General features: G+C 39.8%; 2 protein-coding genes and 1 long non-coding RNA gene across 3 annotated transcripts; 1 reads left to right on the plus strand and 2 right to left on the minus strand.

Annotated features, from left to right (window-relative positions):
* Nucleotides 1–25: 25 nt before the first annotated feature.
* LOC148097536 (uncharacterized) lies at nt 26–5,859 on the minus strand. The gene is made up of 7 exons (XM_087832422.1): nt 5,820–5,859; nt 5,579–5,658; nt 4,841–5,101; nt 835–952; nt 574–710; nt 265–495; nt 26–64 (listed from the first exon to the last, which is right to left on the minus strand). Exons 1-7 carry the CDS (start codon nt 5,857–5,859, stop codon nt 26–28), a joined length of 906 nt encoding a protein of 301 aa, XP_087688548.1.
* LOC148097537 (sterile alpha motif domain-containing protein 3-like) lies at nt 5,579–14,552 on the minus strand. Its single transcript, XM_087831644.1, has 8 exons — nt 14,447–14,552; nt 13,587–13,782; nt 13,338–13,499; nt 12,769–12,856; nt 12,514–12,678; nt 6,276–6,416; nt 5,820–5,984; nt 5,579–5,658 (listed from the first exon to the last, which is right to left on the minus strand). Exons 1-7 carry the CDS (start codon nt 14,538–14,540, stop codon nt 5,889–5,891), a joined length of 942 nt encoding a protein of 313 aa, XP_087687770.1. The 5' UTR covers nt 14,541–14,552; the 3' UTR covers nt 5,579–5,658; nt 5,820–5,888.
* Nucleotides 6,714–8,010, plus strand: LOC148097538 (uncharacterized). The gene is made up of 2 exons (XR_015716766.1): nt 6,714–7,194; nt 7,755–8,010. It is a non-coding gene; the product is annotated as an uncharacterized LOC148097538 (long non-coding RNA).
* Nucleotides 14,553–16,122: the final 1,570 nt, after the last annotated feature.

Here is a 16,122-nt window from a genome sequence, read left to right on the forward strand (position 1 = left end):
CAGTAATGAAATAATGGAACAAACCTTAGCAGTTGTGCTGCTCTTGAAATATCCCACTATCCTCCTACAGGTAGTCCGGATGTCAGACAGCGTCGTGTGTTGATCAAGAGCTTTTTTGACCATTAGGTTTAATGTATGTGCCACAGAATTACTGTGACGCAAACGAAGCTCCTTAGCACAAGCACCCATGTTTGCTGCTCCATCAGTCACATAACATGTAACTTTGTCTGTAATGCCCCACTCTGACATGAGCGCTGCTGTTACTTGTGACAAATTGACAGCAGTATGTGCTTGAGGGAAGTGCTGAACACCTAACACTACAGAATGCAATGCAGTGTTAGAGTCAATGAAATGGCAGGTGACGGCTAGGTAAGCCTCTGTGTTAATGGAGGTCCACATATCAGATGTCAAACTAACTGCAGAAACCTTGGCCACAGTCAGTTTTTCTTTTTGTTTGGACTCTTTGTATCTTTGGTCCACCATAGCTTTCAAAGCCTAAACAAAAGAAGGTACAGTACTTAATATGTAAATAAAGGCAAAATGGAAACATGCTTCATATTTTAAGATACACACCTGCCTTGTGGGGAGAACATAGTTAGGGTTCAAAACGTTAACAAGCTTCCTAAACCCACTGTCCTCCACAATAGTGAAGGGCTGGGAATCCTCTATCACCATGTTGACCAAGGCCTCATCCACATCATTCCTCTCCCCTGATACAACAAAAAAACATTAAGAAATTACATATTTCAGTAAATAGAACCCAAATATTAATGAATTACATGGGGAATATAAATGTATCAAATGACTGTATCCTTAAAACCTACAAAAACTCACCTGAGCTTGGTCCACCTTGGTTAGTCTCCTTGTTCTCATGCAGGGCTCTGTAATGCCTCAGCATAGATGAGGTGTTGTTGCTGTATCCAAGTTCTTCAGAGCACAGCAAACACTTCACCTTTTAATAAACAAAAAGACAGAAATCTGATTATAGGATCTGTGGTATGGTTTATTTATTCTTTTCCCGAATCAGTCACGTGGTACGGACTGCCCGCGAGGCCTCGAACGTCACTGCATACGTAATCAAAGCAAGCCTCGATACGCGCTTCAGAAAAACGCCCCTGAGATTACCCGACGCACGATTCGGAGCTTCGTCACAATAACGTTACAGGCTATGCTAGGCTTTGGCCCACATCAGTCTAAAATTGTATGTAACCATGAATAACGTGTTTTGTAAACTAACTGCACAGCAGGCAGCACTATCAGTTCTCTCAGTCTCAGAGCAGCATTTCTCATTTTGATTGAAACTGTCAGAGAAAACGGAGCCTCGAGCGAGCCAGGATATTAGTTTACAGAGGCTGTTAAAATTATATGTCTAACGTTAAAATGTTGGTGACACAATAATTTTATCCTAATGGTACTGACATATTCATAGCGTTAATTTTTGAGACAAAATATCACGAGGTAGTCAGGATTTTGCAAATATTCCACCTTGTAGTGCAGTTTGCACAAATTGTTGTAAAAATGCACTCACACTACAAACATTACTGACGAGTCAAGATCTGCACAAATTGACAGAAACACTGAAGCAGCTCCACATTTTATTCTTATTGTCATGTATGTCCTATTTGTCAGGTGATAGAGAGTAATGGTGACACAAGATCACAGGTGAAATTGGATGATGACCTGATGGTTCATGACTGTATTTGAAGCACATGTGTGACTGCATGTACACTCTCAGAAATAGGGGTACCAAAGTGTACCAAAAAGGGTACAAATGCTTGTCGCTGGGGGTGTTCCTTTTTGTGGAACATTTCTGTACCCTTTAGGCTTGGTACATTTTTGTACCTTATGAAGTTGTACCATCTGAAGTACAATCATGTACTTTCCTAAGACATAAATGTACCTTCAAACTATAGTACAGAAATGTTCCCTTGAAAAGGGTACAATAGGGTACCTATGAGGGTACCCCCCCAGCGACAACCGATTTCGTACCTAAAGAGACAAAAATGTACCCCCAATAGTCCAAAATATTTGGTTATTTAACCATTTATTTTCGATAATAGAATCACAAAGCATTTAAACAACCACAGAAATACATCCTTGATTACATTCGTATATTGCCATAGAACATGTCAAGAAAAATACATTCATTTTAAAAACGTAAACAATCACATAAAGACATTAAACACCTGAACACAATGTTTTGATGGATCACAGAGATGGCATGTATTTAAAAAACTGTCCACACAAATGTTTTGCTCTACTTCATCAAGCCAGAATATATATATATGTCATATATAGAGACAAAGTGGAAAATGTGCTTGCAATCACGTCACACAGAATACCTCAAGGACACAAACAGCCTATCATCAACTAAATAGGTGTCTAGAGCTTGAAAGTCTAATTCATTTCCTGGATTGAACAGGATCCAGTCATTGTCAACTGCCACTTGGTAAGCATGGAAATGACATTCATAAGTGCAAGGAAGTACCAGTTTCCCACACAATACCCAACAAGTATCAACATTCAAAATATACTTGATGTTAAAGAATATAGGTATGGCTTCAGTGTGTACATGGCCAACTACAAAAACATCCTCAAGTTCATATTTGACACTGCTGACAGATATAGCAGACACACGCTGAAGCACTTTATCCTGAAAATGCACATCTGTAAAACTTTTGTTCATTTCCAGAGCATTCTGTAAGTCACCTGGCAGAGATGAAAATGGCACACTGACACTTGTGCTGAGTGAATGTTCAAAGTCAACAAGCAACCTATCTGAAGAAAACTCCCAGCACTGTTTCATTTGATGACGATTGCTAAGAGTTGCAGTGATGTTTACAAAGTTTTTGCATTTACTCGCTATATTTTTGAAATATTGATGCTTGCTTTCATATCTCATACACCACAAAGGGCGAAGAGGACCATACATCAAAATCAGCCTTGGGTAGTGAATAAGGTAGTGACACTTGGGTGTTAAAACATTTCCAAAGACTTCTGTAGTCATTTCAAGAAATTCTTGAATAAGAAGGTTTAAATGAGCAAGCTCATCTTTTCTCACATTTGTAGCCATTACAAGATCTACGATTTCTGAACATAATAAGAACACATGCCAATATGGAGTGCCAGGTGGAACATGGGGAGCCATTAAAAAAGGCAAGAGCCTGAAAAGGCACCATTTTTGACTGGCTGATCCAACTATGTTAGAATTTCGAAGCATCTTTTCCGTCAGTGGCACTGGTCTGTTCAGCTTGTCATTCCTCCCCAACTTCACATTTTTCAGCTCATCATTGATTTCATTTATGGTGATGTGCTTTTCCCTGTGAGCTTTACAAATAACCAAGTTCATTACCAAAGGAATAACCCCCTCCAGCAAGTCGTGCATTACATCTGGGGGAAGAGACTGGGTCACATCAAAATAAGGCAGTGCATCAAATGTACAGTTACCATACACACCGTACAAAGCAGCACTCTCTGGGTTGTTTTCCACACAGTTTATGTGGTACTCATGTACTTTGGTTGTTCTAATAACAAAATGGTCCTCACAAAAGTGCTGCTGTATCTCCGAGTGCGAGGCCATACAAAATCGGCATATTCTGCCTGTATTGAAAGACATTGAGAAACGCCCAATCATATGAGCAGAAAGGTTGTCGCATGAAATGGTAGCAAGAGCAGCATGAACTGTGTGCTCTACTTCATCGACACAGATAGTGAAACCCTCTGTGGACAGCATCTTCAAGTCAGTTATCAAGGGCTGAAGTATAGTTTCAAGCCCACACTCTTTTAAATGTGAATGGCGAACCAGTAAGGCTAAATGAATGTGACTCAACTTTGAGCGATGTTTTACACTTATGTTTCCTATAGTATAATAAAATGCACAGATTTTGTATTTATTTCGTTTTGCACCAAGTGGGTTCACAATTTCAAATTCATCTTCATAAAAATGAAGTCTTAGAGCTTGAGGATGGTCTTTGAAAAATGAGTGGTCTTTAAAATACATGCCATCTTTGTAATCAGTCAAAACATCATCATCTTGATTTCTGTGGTCATCCAGAACAATTTGTTCCCACACATCCTCCACCTGACAGTATTTGTTTAATACCTGTGGGATTGGAACATACGAATAACTACCAATTTTCACACCAGAATGGTCTCTTACTGTGTAATTGATAGGTTCTGTCATGTTCATTTTTGATTTGCAGTGTTCTTTTATCATAAATGGTGAACGAATTGAATCACATGCTTTCTGGAAAAAATCTGAAGTAGACAAAACCTGCTCAAGTTCTGGACAATCACTGAGGCGGAAACCATGTTTATCCAAATGATAACGAATAAACGAGTCGTAGTTTTCTTTAAAAAAAACACAAAAGAAAACTAAGATCATCAACGATGTCTTGCTGAACAGAGTGTGGAAGGTTATTTTTTTCAGTACATTTGAGAATAAAGCTAAATAAATGATCTCCTAAATTATCAAGCAAACGGTCCATACTAGGTGGTGTGGGCTGCTGAACTGTGTGCGTCTCGTCTGAACTGTGTGTGTGTGGGTCTTCAACCTCTTTGTGTGCATGGTTTTCAAATCCATCTTCAACTACCTCAAGGCTATTCAAAACAGAGGGTTTGTGTTTGCGATACACATGGCGTCGAAAAGAGTGATACTTGGAAAAAGCTGCCTGGCAGTCATTTATTCCACAAGTGATGCTGAAATGAGGCTCATGTGCGTGTACTAACCCAACATGTGTAATCAACTTCCTCAGAGTAAATGCCCTTTTTGAACATTTTGAACATTTGTGGAGTGGGGGCATATTTAATAGAGTTGGTTAAGTACCCTGGTGACACTTACTGGCAGGGGTTTGTCTCCCTGTTCTCCTATGTTGACAATGCAGTTCTGAAGAAAGACAAGTGTTTTCTTGAAGTATGCAGGGTAGGTCATGTTGAACACGAAGAAGGTGGCGAATGCTGAGATGTAGGCCTCATCCAGCGAGCGGCACGAGCAAACATCCACTCCTTCAACTGTCACAACACAGCGACACTGTCTTGAGAGGGCAGTTGTCCAACTCTTATCCTTCATTCGAATGGTTGGGTATGGACTCGTGGGAGTATTCTGCAGAAGAGGAAGAAAAACATTAGTATACAGTATGTTTAAGCAATATGTACCAAGTGGATTTTCAACAGATTCCTCAAATTACCTTCTTTTTTTGCTGCAAAACAAAACTGTCTATTCTGATAACCTGTAAACATGGCCCCTACTCCAAACAAAAAGCTTCTTGACCAATGACTGTTGTGGTAGTGTTTCATAAGCTGCTAAAGTTTGACATAATATTCAAGGGCAAAAGCAATCACCCCTGACAGTGACAGTTCCTGTGAAGAAGAATTTCCCTAACGGGACAATAAAGGTCTATCTATCTATATAAACACCAGACAAAACCCAAGAGCACAGCAGCACTGTGGATTAACAGCAGTGTTTCCCCTACATTAGCTTAGCTGTGATGCTGAACCGCAGCTGAATTCAGCTCCATGCCAACAAAACACCGAGAATGAAACTTGTGGCCAAAGACCATGCATTGCATCATGCATTTACCTCTCCAAGGATGATGAAATCTTCTATCTTCTCCTTAAAGATGGATGGCAAGAGGAGAAGTGCCCCCTTGAAGTCAATTCCTAGATCATACAGATGCAAATGCACTTCATTAGATTTTGATAGCATGCAAATTCCCATTAACATGCTCTTGACATGACACTATGGTACATCAATTATCTCTGGAAGAGAGAGCAAATGAATTGTCACAAAATTTACTATTTGTATGAGGTCAAATTAGCACCTGTAATGTCTTCAGCCAGTGCATTCTCTCTTGCCTCCATGTAGACCTTCTTCAGTGGCAAATCCTTGGTCATTTGAAGAACATTTTGAAGAACAGCAAGTTTTCGCTAAAGCGTCGATAGATGTTGTCTTGGCAGGGATGCATTAAATCAACCTCATCACACAACTGGAAATGAAAAGAGCAGAATGATGACATTTTACATTGAGGATTTAAACTGTTGACATGTTTAAAAACACAGACTGGAGATAAATGTAAAGTGCTTTAACCCTTGAACAAAAATTCTAAAGATAATGAACAGATTGATTAATCAGTTAGTACAGAAAATAATAATCAGATTTAGAGACAAAAAAAATCATTAGCTGTTTCCCCAATCATCTTAACAATTTTTACCCCTTCAGATGTCCCCAGTAATGGATATCTCTTTAATAGGTCCACAGTACACATTCCTTCAGCTACCTCTCGATGTCTCCATGCAAAGGTTTTTGTCATGCGGTCTTTCACCAGTGCTGTGTCAGGATGTAGCTTCTTGTGCTGATCATTTAGCACCTTGATATGAGCATCAACGGAGGCTGCATCTTCCCCCACAAAGCACGAATCCTTTGTCAAAGCAGATATCAGTATTATCATAAGTAAAATCTGATAAGTTAATGTTACTCGAAATGCGGTAATTTGTACACCAAATGCTTTGAAAAAAAATGCAAAAATGTTGAACAGGAATTGCAAGTTGAGCTGACTTTTGTTAAATCAACTGTGAAGTTCCTTTTTCTATGTTAATGTTATCTGTTAACATGTTTCTTTCAATTAATGTTTACTTTTAGCTTTACAGTGAACATAATAAGACTACATATGTTACCTTAGCTCTTACGGTGTGTTCACACCAAACGCGATGGACGCGAACAAAAACGCCCCAAACGCCCCTAATTTGACGCGTGCACATTCGCGCCTCAACGCGTGTCCAAGAAAAATCCATCGCGCGTCAAAATATGATATTTTGACGCGCGTGAACCGAAAATGTGGGAGGGATGTGGGAGGAAGTTGTGCCAGACCGGTATCTTTGCAAGATGGCAGCTGTCGAGTTAGCGCTTGAAGAGAGAGTCTCCCTTCTCTATGTACTGTGGAGAGCAGAGCAGCGGCGTAAAAGACGCCCTCGCCGTACCTGGGTCCATCAGGTCCTCCAGAGGCATGAGCAGTTTGGTGAGTTTCACCATTTGCTCCAGGAGCTGCGCCTGGATGACGGCCGATTCCAGCGACATCACCGTCTTTCACTCGGCCAGTTTGAGGACCTGCTTCCCCGGGTCGGTCCCAGAATCGCCCGCCTAGACACCAATTACAGGCGCTCAATCCCACCTGCAGAGCGCCTGTCCATCTGCCTGAGGTTAGTAAAAGTATTTAATACGGTAGTCCTTTATTGATACCTGTGCTAATACATGCTAAACCATCCATTTATACACTGCTAACATGGATGTGCTATGCTAACAGTGAATGCTCTCGGTGTTTACTGATAGCAAACTGTGGTACGGAGACGACTGTTTATAATATTTCTAGTGATACTCAGAAGGTCTCATCAAGTCCCGATTTAATTCGATTTATGCTGTTATCAGTGTTTGAATGATAGCATGGCTGTGGTGTCATATCAATGTATGTGCTCGGTGTTTGCTGATATCAAACTGTAGCATTAGGACCACTGAGTTAACCTTTGTAGTGATACTCACTCCTTTTTATTTAGACCTGGTTTAATTCTGGGATAGTTGAATATTTGTATATAATCACCGCAGACTGTTTTAGATTATATCTAATATATATCATGTAATTATCCTTATAATTACAAAAGGTTTTATGTAAGATTTATGTTTTGCAATTTGTAATTTTGTAATTTCAATAATGTATTTTGTAACTGCAGTACACATAATACTCATTTTAAACAATTTTGTCCAGGTTCCTTGCCAGCAAACAACTCCTCCAGAGAGGCTGTCCTGGTGAGGGAGAAATTTATGGCTCACTTCTCGGTGGAGGGAGCTGTGTCTTGGCAACCAAAGGAGTAGCCTGTTTGAAGTCTGAGTGACTTCCCCACCACGGCTCTTTTAAGAGCCACCCACAAACCTCTAAAGAGTGTTCCTGTCTTTTTAAATTTTTCTTAATAAATGGAGCTCTACTCCAAAATAAACTAACCTCTTTTTACTCTCTTAAATAACTTGTCTTCACTATGTTCCTATATACAGTGTGGTGCAAAAGTTTGGGCAACCTTATTAATAGTCATTATTTTCCTGTATGAATCACTGTTACAATGAAAAATGTCACTTACATATATCATATAGGAGACACACACATTGATATACACTAAATATTTATTTCATTTCTCTTTTTTTGTGTTGCCAATTTATGCACCTGCTTGATTTAAACAGTTATTGCACACTTTCTGTAAACTGCATTTCACTTCTCAAATATCACTGTGTGTGTCTCCTATATGATATATTTAACTGACTATTTTTATTGTGACAACCAATGATTTGTACAGGAAAATAATTACTTTTCACAATGTTGCCCAAACTTTTGCATCCCACTGTATTAGTATGTTTTGTCATTAGTATAATATGAAATAAACTCTACTTGTGTCAAGTCGGGTGCCAATATTTGCTGTGTAGTAGAACAGAGACATTTGTCATTATAAATGTTTATTTGAAAAAATATAAATTCATTAACAAAAACATTTATCATAAATATATGAAATGTAACTATTTACAGAGAGACAGGAATAAAAAGGACCCAGCTTGGAGTGGAAGAGCCTCAGGGAGAAGGAGGAGAAAAATAAGAACATTGTTTCTGCCCTGGAGAGCTGCTGCCTCATCAGAAAACTACTGATCATTAGGGTCCAATGTTTCCAAATTTAACACAGCTGTGCTGTTTTCAAAAGCTAATTTATAAATTTGAAATTTCACGAATTCTCGTGTCTGAGGCGGCATGCTCTCCAGAACAGGAACAAGGCCGAGGAGGAAATGTTCAGTTGGAGACGGGCGTGGCCTCTTTAGGGACTCCAGGATGGCCAGCTCCACCGCCGATGGACCGTCCTGGGACCCGTCCCTCGCCCGCCTTCGAGCTGTCCTCCTCTGTGGGCCTGTAAAACACAGCACAAAACAACACAAAGTAATGAGAAGGCTGCTACTAGATTTTCATTTTCAAAATTGAAAAAAACATGATATAAACAGATTGGTTGTAGATATTTAGTAAAGGTGATCACAAGGGAATTCAAGCAAGTAAAAAGCTGTCAGTGCTTGATGTTCATACCTGTGGGTGCAGCAGCAGGAGCTGAGGGACCAGGGCACACTTTCTGTAAACTGCATTTCACTTCTCAAATATCACTGTGTGTGTCTCCTATATGATATATTTAACTGACTATTTTTATTGTGACAACCAATGATTTGTACAGGAAAATAATTACTTTTCACAATGTTGCCCAAACTTTTGCATCCCACTGTATTAGTATGTTTTGTCATTAGTATAATATGAAATAAACTCTACTTGTGTCAAGTCGGGTGCCAATATTTGCTGTGTAGTAGAACAGAGACATTTGTCATTATAAATGTTTATTTGAAAAAATATAAATTCATTAACAAAAACATTTATCATAAATATATGAAATGTAACTATTTACAGAGAGACAGGAATAAAAAGGACCCAGCTTGGAGTGGAAGAGCCTCAGGGAGAAGGAGGAGAAAAATAAGAACATTGTTTCTGCCCTGGAGAGCTGCTGCCTCATCAGAAAACTACTGATCATTAGGGTCCAATGTTTCCAAATTTAACACAGCTGTGCTGTTTTCAAAAGCTAATTTATAAATTTGAAATTTCACGAATTCTCGTGTCTGAGGCGGCATGCTCTCCAGAACAGGAACAAGGCCGAGGAGGAAATGTTCAGTTGGAGACGGGCGTGGCCTCTTTAGGGACTCCAGGATGGCCAGCTCCACCGCCGATGGACCGTCCTGGGACCCGTCCCTCGCCCGCCTTCGAGCTGTCCTCCTCTGTGGGCCTGTAAAACACAGCACAAAACAACACAAAGTAATGAGAAGGCTGCTACTAGATTTTCATTTTCAAAATTGAAAAAAACATGATATAAACAGATTGGTTGTAGATATTTAGTAAAGGTGATCACAAGGGAATTCAAGCAAGTAAAAAGCTGTCAGTGCTTGATGTTCATACCTGTGGGTGCAGCAGCAGGAGCTGAGGGACCAGGGCACACTTTCTGTAAACTGCATTTCACTTCTCAAATATCACTGTGTGTGTCTCCTATATGATATATTTAACTGACTATTTTTATTGTGACAACCAATGATTTGTACAGGAAAATAATTACTTTTCACAATGTTGCCCAAACTTTTGCATCCCACTGTATTAGTATGTTTTGTCATTAGTATAATATGAAATAAATTCTACTTGTGTCAAGTCGGGTGCCAATATTTGCTGTGTAGTAGAACAGAGACATTTGTCATTATAAATGTTTATTTGAAAAAATATAAATTCATTAACAAAAACATTTATCATAAATATATGAAATGTAACTATTTACAGAGAGACAGGAATAAAAAGGACCCAGCTTGGAGTGGAAGAGCCTCAGGGAGAAGGAGGAGAAAAATAAGAACATTGTTTCTGCCCTGGAGAGCTGCTGCCTCATCAGAAAACTACTGATCATTAGGGTCCAATGTTTCCAAATTTAACACAGCTGTGCTGTTTTCAAAAGCTAATTTATAAATTTGAAATTTCACGAATTCTCGTGTCTGAGGCGGCATGCTCTCCAGAACAGGAACAAGGCCGAGGAGGAAATGTTCAGTTGGAGACGGGCGTGGCCTCTTTAGGGACTCCAGGATGGCCAGCTCCACCGCCGATGGACCGTCCTGGGACCCGTCCCTCGCCCGCCTTCGAGCTGTCCTCCTCTGTGGGCCTGTAAAACACAGCACAAAACAACACAAAGTAATGAGAAGGCTGCTACTAGATTTTCATTTTCAAAATTGAAAAAAACAGGATATAAACAGATTGGTTGTAGATATTTAGTAAAGGTGATCACAAGGGAATTCAAGCAAGTAAAAAGCTGTCAGTGCTTGATGTTCATACCTGTGGGTGCAGCAGCAGGAGCTGAGGGACCAGGGACTGGGGAGCCAGGAGAAGAGACAGGGGAGGACTCTGCTGCATGATTACTTGACTCTATGAAGACAATATTAAATGTTAACAGGTTGAAGACAATAGTCATAGAGAATATTATATTATTATATACTTATATACTTATTATTATATACAGTGGTCTCTCATTTATTGCAGCACATGAACAGTAGTCACAGTTCTCACAAGTTGATTCTCAAAGTGAAAACCTTTGTCGATTTTAAAACGTAAAAGTATTATGCCGCGCTTTTTCTCCGTCTGCGGCGCCACTTTTGTGCGCCTTTTTTGCTCCCGGTGCAGGTGTGTATTTCCGAATGAGGGTCATAGTTATGAGTGTTTTTGTGCTGTTTTTTTCTATTGGACGTGATGGTTATCAAAACCAAACATGATAAGTTTGGCAAGCGCAGGAGACACGACACGGAGGAGATTTGTCATTTGGGCTGCAGAATGCAATGCGCATTGTTGAAAGCTGTACGGTGCAATAAAAAAAATCAGCGAAAAGGCGAGGCAGTGACGGATGAACAGCGGGACTACTGTATACTGTTTATTAATAAACAAAATATATTCCTATATGACAACACGCATAAATTAACTGCCTACATTAATTCATTGTAAACATACCTTCTGACTGACACTCCCCTGCTGCCTCTTCGGGCTGTCCCTGGTCCTCGGGGGAGAAGTTCTCCACGGTCCGCACCATATTACCGCTTGTCTCCCGCGGGGTGAGGAAGGGGTCCAGAAACCCCATGACCGCAAAGAACTTCCATTTTCTCCCCGATCCTGCTGCAGACCCACTCCCCTTCTCCTTCTCTGTCTTCTTCTTCTTATTATAAGTGTCCCTGAGGCTCTTCCACTTTCTCCTGCAGATGTCCTCTGAATAAACGCATTATCTTGTTAGCGGAAAGGTATTTGTACATCAGTGGGAAAATAGCGGGACAGTAGGCGGGCTTGCTAGCTTTTGCGCGGGTTCATCGGGTCAGTCTGAAAATTAAAAAGAAGAAGGAATGAACTTACCAGGTTGCCCGATCTCCTCACTTATGTGTCTCCAAGCTAGGTCCTTTTTATTCCTGTCTCAGTAGAAGTAGTAGCTAGCATCATATAGCTCCGGGTGATTAGCCACGGCACTGATGAGCTTTTCCTCCATACTGAATGAAGAATGAAGGGCTTTGGCTGGATCTGCCCCTTTGACCTAGGTCAGAGCCACGTGACCAGGCTCCTGATTGGTTGTCGCGGCGCGATTTGACGCTGGAGTTCAGATTTTTCCAACTCGAGCGGTAGACGCGAAACGCGCGTATGCACAAAATGCAACACAAAAACTCACGCGCGTGGTTTTATTCGCGAGTCAAACGCGCCAGACGCGCTACACTGACGCGCGTTTCACGCGTTTTGGCGTTTTCGCGACGCAAATCTGCTTCCGAATTTTCGCGGCACCCACAATCGCGCGTCATCGCGCTTTTCCATTGACTTTACATGTAAACCTGACGCTCTATTCGCGTCCATCGCGTTCGGTGTGAACACACCGTTAGAGGCTGAGGGTGTGAGGACTTACGAAAGAGGGCTTCAGTCTCTTCAGACAGGAGCTGCTGGATTCCTCTGTGGTTCGATGTTTCTGCGTGCGTCCAAACTTTTCTTTAACCCGGTTCACTTCTTCGTTGCTGATTAGGGGAGCCCGTTCTGCTTTGAACTTTCTCTTGAGTTGGCTGTGCCAGGTGTCCTAGTTGTTTCAAATGTATATAAGTAGTTAATTATGCTTACTTTATATTAATATAATCTATAAAAGAAACAAAAAAGGAGAGGTACTCACATAACCATTTCCGTGTACATCTCTTAAGAAAGGATACTTCACAATCAGGGCTTTGATGACCTGGATGTAGTCTGAGTGGGCTGGGTACCTGTTTCAAACATAAGAAAAACAACCCACAGTACACTGATTACTCTTATCCTTTCCTGGGGGCTTTTCTGTTCTTCAATTCTTCTAATCATATTGTTATTACCGTAAATAGTATGTTATAGACCAATGTCAAACCAATGTAGCTAATGTTGATTTTAATTTTTAAAAAATGGGCGTGGACAAACAGCCACACCTCTCCCAAACTTCATTAATTAATTGACTGCAGTCCTGAATTATTAATTTACTCTTGAGCAAATTTGAAAATAAACACTTTGGATATCATAGTTCAGACAAGGTCTGGAGACACAGGATGTATGGTTTTACCACTATTGCCAGTTCATTGGAACCGTGTGTCACGCCAGACTCGAACGCTGGTCTCCAGATTGGGAGGCAGATAGGCTAACCATTTGTTCTCTGCCTCTCGTACAACAGCAATATTAATATTAAGAAATTAATGTAATTATTCAGAAAGGAACCCTTACATTGTGTACTGTGATAACATTTCATAAAGAGTCCCAATTATTTTGTTTCGGTACTTCTGTTCTTTCTGGACTGGTTCTTTGAGATCCAAGCGACTCTGGACATCTTGTGGGAATTTTGGAATGGAAATAACTGCAGGCAGTCTACGGCAAGAAGGTATAGAACTGCAATACAGTAGGAAAACAGCATTAACTAGCCATTTTGCAAGCACTTAAATGCATATGCAAATTTAGACATTTATCACAACCTACCTCTGGTTTGCTTGGGACACTGGACCTTCAACTGTACCTTCAAATGGGTCGACCGGTTGTAAAGTGATGATGACTTCCTTGTAGCGGTTTGTGAAGTCTCTGAACTTCAGCTGCTTTTTGAAAGACTTGTCAAAAAGATATGCAACCATGGTCTCAGTGAGTCCACAGTCTACCGTCTCGCCATCTACATCGTTATCTGAAATATAAAGTACAGTATGAAATAAAAATAAAACCATTTTCAAATTTAGTTTTAAAGTGACATTATGGTCAATACATAATAATAATAATAATAATAATAATAAGCTATCATTGTGAATCTGTCTATATTCCCCAAAAGGAAGTTACAATTAATTCTCTTGATTAATTGTTAATATAAATTAACTGGTAATATAAAATTGTAAGCAAGTGTAAGTGTCCCTGCGCAGAGCTTACAGCTCTCATATTCGAAAATCCCACTAAGTAGGTAGAATGGTACAAATGTGTACCTTCCATTGTTTAAAATCCCTTTGAGCGGGAAACAAGTTAGATGCGATAAATTTTGCTTAGAAAACGATTTTGTTAATATAAGTAGTTAATATATTTACATACTAGCATGTTTTGAGAAATTATTGATTTTTTTTACATTGTTGTACACGGTTAGTCATTATTTATTGATAAAACACTCGAATACGGCGGGCAGACAGACGGTGAACATTCCACCAACCGTCTAAATAGTCCACATTTGTACCTTTCTTTGTTTAAAACTTAGCTAACTGCTAGCTTTCACCCATGTTAAATCTAGCTCTTCGGACTTTTGCTAACTCTACTGTAAAATTACACGTTGCAATTTTTATAAAAACACAAAATCACACCCGACTTACCTCTAAACCTTTGCGCCTCGTCATCTGACACATCAATACCTTCTTCCATCAACTTTTTAAGTAGCTCCTCCGTGGATAACCCCCGGAGAGTCATTTTCTGCGTCAACGCTAGTCAGCGCGGAGGCGGAGCACTCGTCGCTGCTGGCTTTTAAGCCTTTGGGATTAATGCGCGTTGCGAACTTGACACATGAAAATACAACATTGTGGTATTAATGCGCAGTTGTTTAGAAACCGTTATGCTGTCTTGGCGAACTATATTTGTAACTTACAAAAAATGTAGTCATCGTAACATAAAAACCTGCTTGACGTTTTAACTTCCAAAGAACCTCGGTTTAACTTGATGTTGCAAATTCCATAAAAACCTCACAATTAATGAACAATTCTAGGATGTAGTAAAAGCGAAAAAGTAAATGGCCAAACATAACAGTAAAATGATTTCACGTTTTTGAAGGCTACAACCAAGATTTAAAACATTAAAAATTATATCTGGAACTTAATAAAATGGAAATGGACCAGTTTTTTTTAACATCATTTGGTTGTGCCTGCATGTCATTGTGTGTGTGTGTTTTTTTTAATATAATTTAACATAACTTACACAGAGGTAGGTTACAGATATTCTTTGCATCATAGGATAATTTACGTACAGAGGAGAGGACCAACAGATTTGATTATAACATGTAGCTTTTATGAGCACACTCACATCTCATATGAATTTTACAATTAACCAGGCCCATCCAGATTTTCCCATGCTGACCCATTACCACATTCTGCCACTGTCACTGCAGTACAGGTCAAAATGGTACAGATTTGTACTTTATTTCAAATTGAACCTTTAAAGGGGCATTTCTGGACTTTTAAAGACCAGTATTGTACTTTTAAGGGAACATTTTTAAAAAATGTACCTATAGGTACAAAAATGTTCTTCTCTCGTACCTCTATTTCTGAGAGTGTATGTTGAATGTCTCACTGTTATTGATCAGGTGACAGAGGCAGCTCTGCCATGTTGTAGCTCAGACAGAGGTGAAGAGGTGAGGTCACAGGTGACTGACTGATGATTTGGTGCTATAGATTAACTAGTATTTATTATCATGACAGTTGTTAGGCTGCTGATGTAAATTGATTCATTAGTGTATATTTGACAAAGAATCTGAATTGACACGTCTCACTTTTTATATGGCACGAATCCATGTGTTATTTTATCAGGTGGCAATATGTCCTAGTGCAGTCAGAGGGGAAGAGCCAAAGGTGAGGCACATCAAGCACAGAATAATAATTTTAATCTGAGGATAAAACTCATGTACTGAGGCTGAAAGAAGCTTCAGTGCTCTCAGAAGACTAAAAAGATGGCTAAGGTCAACAATGACTCAAATGAGATTAAACAATGCTGCTGTGTGTCCACCAGGAGAGACTGGACAGTATAGATGTAAAACAAACATGCCAGCAGTTTATCTCAGTTAACGAGAGGAGCAGGCATGTGTTTGGCTCCTTCACATAGTGGACATTGAGTTGTTGTGTGGGACACCAGTAGTCCATGTCTGTTGCTGTAACAGTAGTTCATGTTTAGAATAAAACATCCCAGCTCACTGATTTGATCGGGGCAATAGTGCCTAAAATGTTGCATAATTTTGCTGAGAGATCTTTTACTTTGTGGTAATCTTAGACGAGTAGTTTTATGG

The sequence above is a fragment of the Neolamprologus brichardi genome, chromosome 18 (assembly GCF_056152115.1).
Source record: "Neolamprologus brichardi isolate AB-2024 chromosome 18, ASM5615211v1, whole genome shotgun sequence".
NCBI lineage: Eukaryota > Metazoa > Chordata > Actinopteri > Cichliformes > Cichlidae > Neolamprologus > Neolamprologus brichardi.